General features: G+C 45.8%; 1 protein-coding gene across 3 annotated transcripts in view; it reads right to left on the bottom strand.

Annotated features, from left to right (window-relative positions):
* Window positions 1–5,079: 5,079 nt before the first annotated feature.
* The window catches only part of GPR107 (G protein-coupled receptor 107), a 33,642-nt gene continuing 24,832 nt past the window's right edge, over window positions 5,080–13,889 (bottom strand). For 2 of the 3 annotated variants that reach the window (XM_025156069.3, XM_015279462.4), the window contains one exon: window positions 8,709–10,223. In XM_025156069.3, the coding sequence (XP_025011837.1) occupies window positions 10,127–10,223 (97 nt within the window). In that variant the 3' untranslated portion in view covers window positions 8,709–10,126. Of the gene's footprint in view, window positions 10,224–13,889 lie in introns of all 3 variants that reach the window. The other variant, NM_001030686.2, reaches the window with a different exon arrangement.

Below are 13,889 nucleotides of genomic sequence, written 5' to 3'. Positions count from 1 at the left end.
GCGCCGAGCTGTGACCGCGTTGCAGAAGGGCTGCGCTGAGTGCGTGCAGAGCGTGGCACGGCCCGGAGCCACCACAGAACAACCCACGGTCCCAACCGGCCCCACACAGATGAGGCATTTCAGCACGAGCTCTGCCGCTGCGAAAGTGATGCGAAAGGGATTTAATTCTATTTAAAACTCTCCCCTGCCTCCACCACCGAGAGAACTGAATAGAGAGCTCAGATCACACCGAGGAGAGGAGAAAAGTAATTGGAAACTGTGCAAGCCATCCACTTTCTCTAATTATTAGCTTGAACCTTGCCATTGCTTAAATAACAGCACCGTTGGCAGTTGCTTGGAGGCAGCAGAAGGCAGCCCCAAAACCGACACAGCGGGAGCTGCGGGTGGGCAGCGCTGTGCAGGGCTGGGACGGAGCACTCTGTTCCCTTTGGGCTTTGCTGAGAGCTCCCTCATGCCCCAGGAGCAGGGCAGCAGCGGGGAGAGCTCAAAGCAAGGGGGAGGAACGCACACACACGAGATTAATGATATCAAGTGCAAAAAGAGTGGCTATTTTAAGGTTAATGCTTAACGATCCTGAGTCAGGCGGAAGAAAAGCCAAAGGAAAGCAGAGGCAGCAGCGCAGAGAGGCCGTGGTTGAACTGGCACAGCCAACCCCAGCCAGATGCTGCTTTGAGAGGGAGGGTGAAAAAAATTCCAGCGGAATGAGTTCAGTTTCCTGGTGTAACAGCCACAGCAGGCAGCGCACAGTGCCCGTCCCATCCTGGGCTGCTGGGTGCCAGCCTGCCCTCACTGCAGCAGTGCCACGGCCAGCTCTGAGCCCCGGGAGATGGGGCCGGGGGCAGCACCAACGGGACCCCACAGCCCTCAGGAATCCGCCTTCGTAACCCCAGGCACGGCAGCACGAACCCCAGCAGCCCTCCGTGGGCTCTGGCTGTGACGGATTCATTTCACATAGCGTGGCTTGAGACAAACCACAGCAGAAATAAAACAAATCAGGTCATCGGGTAAACGGGCGCAGCAGCGGAGCCTGCAGGCTGTGCTCCCAGGGAAGCGGAACTGCAGACGTGGAAAGCACGGCCGAGCTCCGGCAATAGGCACAGCCCCACGAAGGCTGTAGGAGCGACAGCAGCCCATGTGCTGAGCGGTACGGTTTGCTATGCTGGTAATTTCTCTGCTCGATCCTAGCGTATTTTTTGCTTAAAGACTGTTCTCTTAAGAGCCTGCGGGGCTGTCATTGTGATGCCGACGTGGGAACACGGAGGGGTGGCTGCGGGAGGCAGCAGCTGGGCTCGGTGTCCCCGTGCAGCGAGCAGTTGGCTGAGACAAAGCCGAGCAGGAGGAGGTGGTGCGATCCTCGGTGGCACGGCTGCAAATCACAGCTGGCACCTGGGAGAACACCGTCCCTCCTGCAGCGCAGCAGCCGCCTCCTCCAGCCTTCAGCTGCTGCTTGAGAGCAGGCAGCACGCGCTCGTTCGGGATGGAAAGCGAAAGGCTCCGTGCAATGACAAGCAAGAGCACAGCTGCAGCAGCTTCCTGCAGCACAGCCCCTGCAGCACCCACCTGCAGCAGCACAGGGGTCGGAGAGGCTCCCAAATCCCTCTCAAGCACACAAAACCGATTCGCACCTATTCCTACCATTTTACTGCCCCAAAAGGTTGTGCTGTGCCCTCCCTTAACGCTGTGCTCTGATTCATGGCACCGCACAGGCACCGTGGGACCGGTAAATGGCAGCAGGTTTGATGCCAGCAGGTCTTACTGCTGAGTTTGTGCAGCAGCAGTTAAAACCTGACTTACCCGGAATACAGATGAGGGAGCACAGGTAGCAGCTTCATCGTAAGGCAGCACGTTCCTGCTCTTCCCAGGTAGCAGCCACGCTCGCCCAAGCTATGTGCAAGGCTTAACAGCCAAACAAAAACGAACCCCTAAAGCAGAAATTATGCATGCAATACGCTTCACACAGAGATAAGCAAATGGAAGGAGAGCGAGCCGGCATTTAGTCCAGCTCACAGCTGATAAGGGACTGCTCCCTACAGTACGTTTAGCAGTGATTTGTCCAGTCCACCGTTCATTATCTGAAAGAACACAGAACTTCCTCCGTTTCTCCGGGGAAGATTGGCTGCGGCCAAACCAGTCTCCTTGGCAGAAGGCTTCTCCTGACATCTTGTTTTCCTCTGCTTTCGTTTCATCTCATCTCTCCGCATCACAGCCCTTGAGCCACGCTAATGAATTCCCACATCGTTTCTGCAGTTTCTCCCCATGCAGCCATTTTGTACTGTGCTACATCATCACTTCGACAGGCTTAGAGCTTTAATTCTTGTCATCTTCTGTCACTGCCCACGTCTCTCAGCTCACCACAGCCATTCATTGCAGTCCCACCAGGTTGGCCAACACGAGATGCATCCCAAAACACAAAAGCTGGGCTTCTTCCAGGAGATGCAGATCGATATCTTCATGAATAGCTGGGCCAGGTGCGGGATTCCTTTTGCACAGCAGCTCTATGGGAGAGGTATTTTCAGGCATGCTGAGGCACTGACAAATGCTCTCCCACACCCCCTGTAAGAGCAGAGGATGCATTTGTAGGGTGACAGATTGCCCTTGGGCTATGCCACCCTACAACAACGGCTGGAAATGGCAGATGGTAAAGCAGCTCAGTCTCCTGAGACAGAAACCTTATGTTTACCTTCATGCAGGAGACCCCCATTGCAAACAATTCCTGCCACCGAGGATGCTGAAAGTCTCTGGCCAAGCTCAGTGCAACCATCCCAAAAGGGAGCAGTAATGAGTTCTAAGCCACCCACTCCATTCCGATCCTGACCGACACATTTAGCACCACTGCAACAGTCCCACCCTGCAAACCCGTTTATTTTGTTCAGCTCTTCCTGATAAGATGACAGGAGTGATCTTACGCACTGCGTTTCGACCATCCCAGCAGAAATATTCCATATGGGAGAAGAGTCACAAGAAAGCAATGTCACCCATAGTGCATTTAGTTCCATGGATGGGAATGGAGAGAAGGAATGGATGACATGCATTTCTTATTAAGACACGTGAGAGCCTTTTGCTCCTAACTGAGGACCCCAGTATCAGGATCAGCTGTGCCAAACACAAGCTGCTTTATTACCTCTCTGTTCAAAGCAATTTGCTTTTATTGACCACTCACCATACAGGGGACTACAGCACAGTCCTGCTCATTAGAGACTGTCAGTCAGAAGGCAAAAGAAGGCTAAAAGTGGGATTTAAAGAGAAGGCAGATCTTCGCAGTCATGAAGATAACCTTGCTAGTGCTTGAGCACTGACAGCAGGCAGCCTGGATTGCACCAATGAGCAGCAAGTGATCAAGGCAGCTCAGAATTTCAGATGCTAACAGGAAATCCTTAAAAGAGGTGGAACCATTTACCTCCTCTGGACAGAGGAATACCTGGAAACCTGGATATAAACACAACATATTCACAAAAGCTTCATTAGGGCTCAGGCGTTAGTTGTTTTTCCCCCTGTAGAAGTCTACCAGATGGGCCCTACTTGCAATAGACCATAACTACCAGGGGCTGTTACAATTAGAGGCTCCCCCTCTCACTTTGAGGGAGCAGCCGAATCAGGATTCTTTTTGCATATCCTACACTTAGTTTCAAGCTCAAGTGAGTCTTTCCACCATGCAGCCCTACATTCCACACCCCTTCGCTAGCATTTTGCCTGTCATTACAGCTGAGCTATTTTGGGTCCAGTACAACCAGCTCCACTGGAGCCCCGTGCAGTGCAGCAGAGATGAGTTTGGATGCTGCCACTGTAAGGGGCCAAACGTACAACAAACTGATAAAGCAGATGTGCAGTTTGGTGAAAGCAAGCATCCGAGAACTACCTGCATGAGATAGATGTAGACTGCCCCAGTGGAACAATCAGCCATCCTCAACATATAAAGCTTGTTTTATTCTACAGCAGGCTACTTAGTCCAAAAACACATGTCCTTTTTACAGTTCAGTTCCGTGGTAAAACACCACCCACCCAAAGGCTTGAGGCAATGCAGAACTGCCTGTTTGGGATTTGCAGGGCAGAGAACACATCTATTTCTGGCAGTACCCCTCCACAGTAGCTTCAGAACTATAGGATAAACTGTAAGAAACATTTTGAAGACCTACATTCTGTGATGAGGGGCATATGCTTTGAGGCAGGTGGTGGACTGTTAGGAAGAGCGCTTCACAGAAACACTCTGCAGACCTCATTCCTGCACAGCCAGTTTGTAGAACTAAAAATGCATGGTCAGAACTGACATCTCATGAAGGGAACAACTGGAGAAGTCCCCAAATACCCTGATTCTAAGCCTAAATCAAACAGCTCCTGCTTCCGTGAGGGTAATGGAGGTCCTTCTACTTGAGGAGAAGGCAGCTCAGGGAATACCTACAGCAGCCCAAGAACAAAAAGCTTCTCCCACCCATTACAGTTATACAGCTGTTTTGTGATTTGGCCCTGTACCCATGGAGAGTTAACAGCTGCAACTGGAGGTCAGGCATGGGGAAAAAAAGGCTCTGAAATCAAAAGGTCATCTTGGTTACTAGCAATTCAGAAGCAGAAAACAAGATGCATTAAACTTGCTAGTCATTCAGTCTTTATTTTATACATTTGATCACAGCAGGGAAGCCAAGTTGCACAGACCATCCTGATTTATATCTACTTTGCTTCTCTCCAAATACTGCTCGCTGTTCTTTTAATACAGCTTAAAAACACTGAAAAAAGTTATTTGTGTATCTGAACAAGAACAGAAGAAAAGGCTATTTATAGGTCACCAAAAACCCTGGAAGAGGGCCTTACTGTACAGGAAAGTCTCCGAGCTCTTTTGGTGATCATTTACTAAATGAAGTCAGAGCTACATTGTACAAGGTGCCCTAAAGCTGCTTAATGACACAAGAGGATCTAGAATTAATTATTAATAGGTACTGAAGGGAAAGGAAAGCCATTTAGACCCATCCTCTGTTTTGACGGAGCAGGTACCAGCCCCACGCTTGGGTATCCTAGCTACAGGAGGAAGTGCTGCTGATAACATGGAGGTCGGGCTCTACTTCATTACACAGAGAGCAGAACACCAGGTGAAATCCCACAGGGAGATATTTATTTAGAATTGTCCTTTCTACAGGATTGCAGCAGTCAGAACATAAGTGGGTTCTTAAACCAGGCAGCCTACAAGGAGTGCCTTTCTTCCTCAGCCACTTTCTTCTGGTTCCATCAATTCACACAAGTGTAACATCTCAGTATTTTTCTTACCCTGTTCCACCCACTTGCAAGTACATATCACGTGGAGTTCTTACAGGATCACTGCTATTTCCAAGCATAAAACTACACGGGGGGGGGAATGCACAGCTTTCTATATATCTCTAAGTAAAAGTGATTAATAAGCCAAAACAGCATCATACCCAGTGGCTACAAGAAAAGCCAGATTAAAGTGATTGAGCAGTCAGCCCCAGGGAACACAGAAACATTGGTCAAGTGCCCCTGGGGAGCACCACCTCAGCTCTCACGAAACATTCAGGTTACTGAAGTTCCACACAAGGGCACGGGTTGTGGACAGTTCAAGCCCAGTTATGTTTCACACATCACTGTACCTCCCACCCACTGCAGACCACATCTCCATGCTTTGTACAGAAGTGAAAAACGGGGAAGTGTTTTATGATGGAAACGGAGGTCAGAAGGTAGAATCAATAAAACACATTTGCTTTAAAGTAACAGTAGTCTGTTAGCTATTGTTACAGGTCAAACTGAAGGAGACAAAGCAGGCAGACTGAAGGAGCAAGTGCTTCCTTCAATACCTGCACATTTACCTGATTTTGTAAGAGCTATGCAACTTCAGTTCTCATAGAGCTCAACAGAACCTACAAATACCCAGTATTTGCTTCTAATGCAGCTGGGCAATTTTCAAACAGACACACACCTTGTCTATTTGTTTGCCGTTGTTCAGCATGCATTTCTCCTCTTTAAGAGAAGTGTACCATAAGGAAAGTGTTAACACGTTAAGAGTCTTCCATTGGACTCCAGTGCACGCTGGAGTGATTAGGACATGTCCCCTTTATGTCCAGAAGGAATGTTACAGTACTTAGCAACACAAGGTGGATGCACACTCACGCTACAGAGAGTCCACCACCTAGCTTAGAAAAATACATCTTCCACGTTACAAGCTCCAAGACAAAATACTGCAATGCAGCAAATTTTTTACAACATGCTCCCAGGGTTTGCCAGCATGGAAATCCAGGAACACGGCACTCAGCTGGAGAGAAACACTGAACAATGTGCTGTACAGATCACGACACGCTGAGTTAGATGACAACATTAAAGAGCAGCTTAACAGGACAGCATGTGGCTTCTTCAACCAGAACTGCTACGTTTTGAGGAAACAGTAGAGACATTCCAGATGACCCCATTATGTCTTCCTTTCTTTTAATACTTCTCTTGATGAACATCAAGGAAAATATTTTCAAGTCTGAAGAATGCAAGAGCCTGGCAGCTGCGCTGCAAGGAGGTTTCCTATGGAAGACAGCTTGCTTAACAGTCAGAGCAGGAAGGAGGAATGCATAGAGGCATCTGCATGTCACCATCAATAGGGATTTACTGGGGCATAAGCTGCATTACAACTGAAGAGTGAACCAGTCTTGTTCCTTTCTGCAGAGGATGCTGAGTACTCCACAGCAGCAATGCATGTGAATGCATTCACAACCATTCACTCAGAATTGCAGAAGGGGTCCCTTTGCAGGACCCCTGTCAGCTACACTGCTGTATACTCAGTGACTGCTTTAGCTGTTCACTTCAATAAAAGGCAGACAGGAAAGTAAGGCTCTATCCCAGAATGATCTGTGCAGTCATGAGCAGCTCTTCTACTTCCCCTGCCTGTGAAGGGCAGAGCTTCCTACCAGACAGGCACACTCAGCATCTGAGAGGTGAGCACTGTGATTATCCTGCCTGGTGAGCCCCTAAGCTGCTGCTTTCCACTAGTAATAGGAAGTCAAGCAGATGTGGGCTTGCTCTGGGAGGAAGGGGGAGGGAGCAGCCCTCCCTCTGATGCTCTGTGGCACAGCACACTCCATGCTGTGCACAAAGCCCAACTGCAGTCGCTCTCCATCCTCCAACATCCCAGCCACTGGCTAATCATGCAACACTACAGGGACAGATTTTTCAACCCGTTCTGAGGACTTCTACACTGAAAACTGCAAATTCACTTTGGAAATGCAAGCAGTAAGAAAATGTATCACTGTTTTTTTCCCACTTGCTCACCCATGTTTTGTTTCCTTATTAATGAGCAGGACTGACTAGTCCCTGCTGTAGCGCTGGCCAGCATCCTGCACTAAGTGCCAGCTGAAGCTGATTGTACAGCTGACTGCTAAGGCTCAGGTCTGAACTTGGAACCAGCTCTTCTAAGAACACTTCCAGAGGGCTACCACCAGTTTCTGTGCCAAGACAAAAAAATAAGTCACCAATTTTTTGGCCTCTGACTAGGAAGGCAGGGTGTTGGTGGACATACCTACACGTGATGCAGCTTCAGCAAGAAAGCAAACAAAAAAGAAACCTGAGATGAAGGTAAAAGCATTTGTTCTATCAGTGATTCACTGATGCTAAGGTACAAAGAGCCAGCTGTCAGAACCAGCTCGACACAAACCAGGACCCCAGCACAGCCGTCGACATTTTGGGAGTGAAATGCCACACCCGTTAGAATTCCCAATTTCATTCAGAAATTACATTAACAGGTTCTAAGACACCATCATGTCCACATTAACAATGCATTATTGCACTTCTGCTCCTGATAGTAAATGCTCAACTCTTACATCCCTCTGTGCCAACTGACTATGTCTCCAGCGGACAGCTCTGAACAAGGCTCACAGTCTGTCTCGGCAGCCCTCTGCATATAGACAGTGATACTTCCCCAGGGACAGAGCAACTGTGCAAAGAATGAGAGGATCCAATTTTCAGGTATTTAACCATACGATGTGCTAGGACTGCCTATGTTTGTTTCTAGTTCAATTGCTCAAGTCTCAGCTACGAAATATGCAAAAGAACTTCTCATACAGAAGGTCTGGAAGGCTCATCGATCACGTAACAGCCTTTCTTGTCGTGTAGGCTCTGTTTTCACTTGAACTGTATCTTTGCAAAACAGCGACAGCAAAAGCCAAACCATCATTGCTGCAATTATTGTGTAGTTACAAGCCAAGGAGGAAAATAGAGGACTCTGCACCAAGATAAGAGGGTTATTCTCATGCTTTATCTGAAGAGAAAACAGTTCCAGGTATCAAAGCAGGTAGATTAATTTCTGCTACTTCCACGATGAATAAAATCAACACCAGGGAAAAGAAGTTGCAGTCAGAGAAAACAGAGCTGCTCTTCAAACAGCAAGTCTTGGTACAGGCTTCTGGCTAAGAGCTCTACAACCCACACTGAAGACTAAGAAAGAAGTGGCTCAGCATTTCAACAAACAAAAAAGCAACTCCACAAAATAAAAATCCCACCCTCTTTTTAAGTTAGAGGATGAGAAAAAGCAGTCATGGAAGTCCTTCCATCAGTTGTGCCCCAGAGAAGTAGTCCCTTCAGTCAAAAAAGAAAAAAAAGCAAATTCCCAAATGAGTTTAAGAGATGTTGGCACATCTGAAGCTCTGTGAAGATGCCTATCCCTGTTACTGACAGGAGCACTTTACTCAACAGGTACATCTTAACAACTCTACATAAGGATTAAGGCTTCATTGGGTCAATGAGTTATACTTCATTTATTTTTCATAGAACTCATCCTTGTTACATCAGTGAACCACTTCTATCCTCCTACAAACTAACAACCAATTGCTATGCCTCACTACTACAGCTACAGGCACCAATGTGCCTTTCTAGCAACACCAGAACGCTAGCGATGAAACACACACAGCATTTGTAACATGACTCTAAAGATCACACTGCAGGTTTGCAGTTGATAGTTAAGACTTGTGTATTCCAGCCATAATTCACTCCTTTTTGGAAAACAAAAATAAAAACCACTTAGACTGGGAGTTGCAGTTGCCTGGTTTTGACAGCAATACCATTCTGACCAGTTCAGCTCTTCTCAAACAGCAATGCCACTGTTCTACACAGCCAGGGAGGTATACGTAGCCATCCAGAGAGGCAAAGCAACTCAGGACAATGAAGAACCAGAGATTTATGCTGCAGTACATTTGTGGGTTTGATTCCCGTTGGAGATTCTGGTACTCTTACACTGTACCAGGGATTATCTTCTGAAAAATCTTGAAAGTATTTTAGAATGTAGAACAAAGTATTCTGGGTCATGGCTTGAAATTCCAGGTTTAAGATAGCATGGCAGACCCCTAAGAAGTAGGCAACAGTCCTACACCTCATGTATTTCTCGTCAGGTGGGTGCAAATCAAGAGCAGTCCTATTAGCAGTGGAGAATCTACATTAACACTTATTGTGCTACAGGTTAGTGCTTTTAATGGAAAACAGTCGCTTGCTTCCTACGTAGCAATACATTTGAAAACCTGACATATTCAAGTAAAAGCCTGCACAAAGTAGACAAGACACTTATCAACGTTCCAACTGATGTGAGGACTGGAGGAAGTCACCTGATCCAATAGCCCACTTAGCCTTAAATAACTGCAGTTGTTTCAACTCATTTGCTTTGCAATATTTTGCCCAAGCCAAAAGGAAAGTCTATATAAAAAAAATACTTACATCTCATCTTCTTCTCCCCACCTTCTGTGACACTTTGCATTTCCCAGCATACGTGTTACTTAGCATGTGTGTATATATAAATATATATGCACGTTATATAAAATATATACTTTACATACACACTAAAGGTCTCTCTTCACATTAGACTTGCACATTCTGAAGAATGCAACTGCAAATAATTCAGAATACCAAACTGATCCAGAAAGGGGAAAAAAGAATAAGCTGCCCCAAAACCCATAGGAAAGCTTCACACTCCTTGCAGGTACCAAGAGATGCCTTTTTTATGATCAGAGGAATAGTTAGATTTCTGCACTGCTTTGTTCCCCCTTGACACACCCCACTCTGCGGTTTCAGTGTTGGGAAGTGCTAAATGCTCCCTTTCCACTGAAAGTAATATTAATAAATTAAAAAAGTTTCTGCGAAAGTGCTGCCTTAGTCCAGTTCATCATGCTGTGCTTTCCCACTCGCCCCGTGGCTCTGCTGAACCATTCACCACTTTCTTGACCTTCTTCATGCCCTCCATTACTCCAGAAGTTGTCACCCTGGAAGAGAAAGAAGAAACGTCAGAAGAGAACTTGATGTTGCAGCTCAATTTCACCAATAGCCCATGCTTTTCCTGCACATATCAAATAACACTTCTCCTAAATGACTCTTTACCCAGATCTACCAGTCAGGATGTTCTCTATTTCCGAATGCTACCATTTTGCAGACCAGATATTGTCCTGGACACACCACTGATGGGTGATGAGTCTCATGACTCCCCATTTGCCATTAAAATAGAACAGACAAATGTAGACTGGCTCACAGCTTCCCATTCAGACTAGGTGTCTAGATGTAGCACCAGAAACAAACATTTAACACATTTGTATCAGTAGAATAAGTGCTGCTCCATAGTTAAAAAGCTGCTTCTTATGGTGGAGCAGTTGAAATGACGATGGACTAGTAATAGACAAGATCTAAACAGCACTCAGCTTGGAAGTTTCTTTTCATGAAACCACAGCATCATCCAATTATTTCTCTCATGCTAGGGAATACTCTGTCGAGACAGTATTAGAGACACTGCAATGGAACAAGCAGTACAATATTTGCTCATATTTGAAGATGTATGGGGTTGTTACCTTGACACCACCTGTTTATATGCTAAAGCTTGAGCAGCTTGCCTAGAAACTTTTACTCTATAGCTGAACACCCTGTGCATTAGAACACTCTGTGCATTAAACATGAATAATACATTGTTCCTGTTTAAAAAACAAGTTCACACATCACGGATGCTGCCCCAGGTGATTATTACTAGCCTAATGCACACCAGCTCCGTTCATAGCAAAACCACTTAATGAACAGCAACAAAACATGAGAGGTCATTCCAGTTATACCAATCCAAGTGAAGAACAGTGACAGGACAAGGGGGAATGGTTTTAAACCTAGACAAGAGGTTTAGGTTAAATATTAGGAGGAAGTTTGTCACCCAGAGGGTGGTGACGCACTGAACAGGTTGCCCGAGGAGGTGTGGATGCCCCATCCCTGCAGGCACTCAAGGCCAGGCTGGATGTGGCTCTGGGCAGCCTGGGCTGCTGGTTGGCGACCCTGCACATAGCAGGGGGTTGGAACTGGATGATCTTTGAGGTCCTTTTCAACCCAGGCCATTCTAAGTCTGTATTTTTCACGGCAATATGACTAGTGAACTACAAAGCAATGTAATACTGTTCGAACACCAATCAAACTCATCTGTTTATCCAGCTAGAACACAGCACCACTATTCTCAGAACTACCCTGGCTATCCAACAAGCTCTTCAACCCTCTGTCTTCCTCCCTGAGCACACAAAACAGGCTATTCACACTCACCAAACATTTGCTCCATTATTTTGCACAGTATGATTATCATTCCGCACATATTTTTTTTCCTACAGATGTTCTGCAAAGGTTGTTGTGGATGCTGGAAGTAACAGTGCCAATAGCACAGTGCATTCACAAGGGACACCTGGAGGCATACACAAAACTACCCTGTTTGACGCTGCTGCTGTCAGAATTTACGTGCTTTCACCTGCTGCTTACCACGTAAGAACATCTGATCAAACAGCTAACAGCATCTTCACAGCATTACCCTGGAGGAGAAGTAATCTTCAAAAACACTCTTCCGATATCGCCCTTAGTCCCACATTAGATATCAGCTTTTGTTTATGTACTCTAAGAATAATTTACCTAAACAAAAAGCAGTACATCCTGTGATTCTTAATGGTGACACAACTGGGACCATCAGTGGATAAGATACCTCAGAGTGGGTCTAGATAAGCTTGCGTTTAAGGGAATAGGAAGGACCAGAAGAGCACAGACCTAATACCACTTTTATTCCCTACCAAAAAAAAAAAGAAAAAATAAAATAAAGGAGAAAATGTACAGGTTGCTTAAAGAAGATGGAATTAGTAAACATTTGCCTGGAGATCACATCATTTTCAGAACAGAGAACAGATAGGTCTCACAAGTTCTGCTCAATTACAATAGCTTTCCCACAGTCACATAGGAGAAAATCTTGGGAAACATGAGCTAGATAAAACTATCAACACGGAGGCATAACTAATTGGAAAAACATGCATTGAGATGTACTTAATGGTTTCCTGTCAAAAATGAAAGAACACTGAGTGTGGTTCCAGAGAGGTCTGTCCTGGGTTCACTTCTACTCAATATTGTCAGTAATTGCCTGCATAATGGAATAGAACTTGCTTATTAAATCTGCAGAAGACACTAAGAGCCACATATTTGAGAACAGGACTAGAACACTGAAAGGTTCTGGCAAACTGAAGTAATGGTCTGAAAATTATGGGACAATGCAGGAAAACAATTATGAAGTTTACTCTTCAGAAGTAACTGACTCGATAAATACAGCATAAGGAACTAAGTGTTGATTCTTCAGGGCTGAGCTTAAGATTACAATGGACTACAAACCAAGAAATGAGCCACTGCCAAAACAACTCAACAGCAGTCATACTGGGATACATAAATAGATGTTTTGCTCATGCATGACACCAAAGCAGTGCTAACACTTGACTCACAAGTAAGATTCCACCAGGCACACAGTCTAGATTTTAGCTGTGTACTTCAACACAATTACAAAGTTATGTATCAAGAAGATGACAAAACATCAGAGGTTACAGTCAAGAGGGAATGACCCATTTCCTATGTTCATGGAGTAATGAGACAAACAGATACATAATGAAAGTGAGATTTAGGGAGCTGGGTGGATCCCTCAGCAATTGTAGGTTGCTCATCTGGTAAGTGCTGTTCTTGTCTTAGGACAAGTGAGCAATGCAGATCTTAAGGCCTGATTTTGTCTGACTGCTCATGTACAGTGGGAAATTCTCCTCCCTCTCAAAATTAGTTCAGACAACGTGTTCTAAAGCTCATGAACTAAAGGGAACAGCACTGTGGTCAAGATCTCAGCAATTCTCACTCTAATGCTCTGAGCAGTCTCAGAACTTCAGCTCTGACCTGCAATACTGCAAGGAAGCATTCCTCAACTGCACACTTTGCTGTTGCTAAAATGCAACAAACCCTTCCCACTAAACCATCTTTCCAGAGAGAACTTGTGCAGCTGTCAGAGGGAAGGAAAATCACTTCCAACAAAGAACATCATGAATCAGTCTGCCACGAAGCACAAACAGAGAGAAAGCAGAGCAAAGCAACCCATCAAGACTTGAAGTCTCTGCACAGAACAGGCTGTCTCATGACACAGGGAGAAACTCCAGATCCCAGGGCACAGGCAAAGGTAGGTCAGCATTACCACAATGGTTCGCTATGTTGAGGCTGTTTGGGGTGTTAAGAAAATACAAAGTCAGTCTCCACGCACTCAGCAAAATGGATTTACACAGTTAGGCATCAATGGTTATCGCTGCAATCCCTCCTTCAGTGGAAATCTTAACCCCACACACATTTATGGACATGATCTCAACTCAGACTGCAGAAGAGCTCTTTGGTACCTAACACCTAAAGCAGTGATTATCAAGCTAACGGAGCAGCTTACTGCAAGAGTAAAAAAAACCCCAGAACTGCTTCCTCTCCCCTTCCTCACCCCACTTGATCGACTGTACAGTTAATTTTTTTTGTGTCCATGTCCCAGAAATGGCATTAGGACTGGAAGCCTGACAACTGCTTCTGCCAAGTGCGGCTGCACCTTTTCAGACAGAGTACTTTAGTCTAACAAACTGTCAGCAACA

The sequence above is a fragment of the Gallus gallus genome, chromosome 17, assembly GCF_016699485.2.
Source record: "Gallus gallus isolate bGalGal1 chromosome 17, bGalGal1.mat.broiler.GRCg7b, whole genome shotgun sequence".
Taxonomy (NCBI): domain Eukaryota; kingdom Metazoa; phylum Chordata; class Aves; order Galliformes; family Phasianidae; genus Gallus; species Gallus gallus.
The sequence above is the reverse complement of the archived record's forward strand: the minus strand, read 5'-3'. Positions and strand labels throughout refer to the sequence as shown.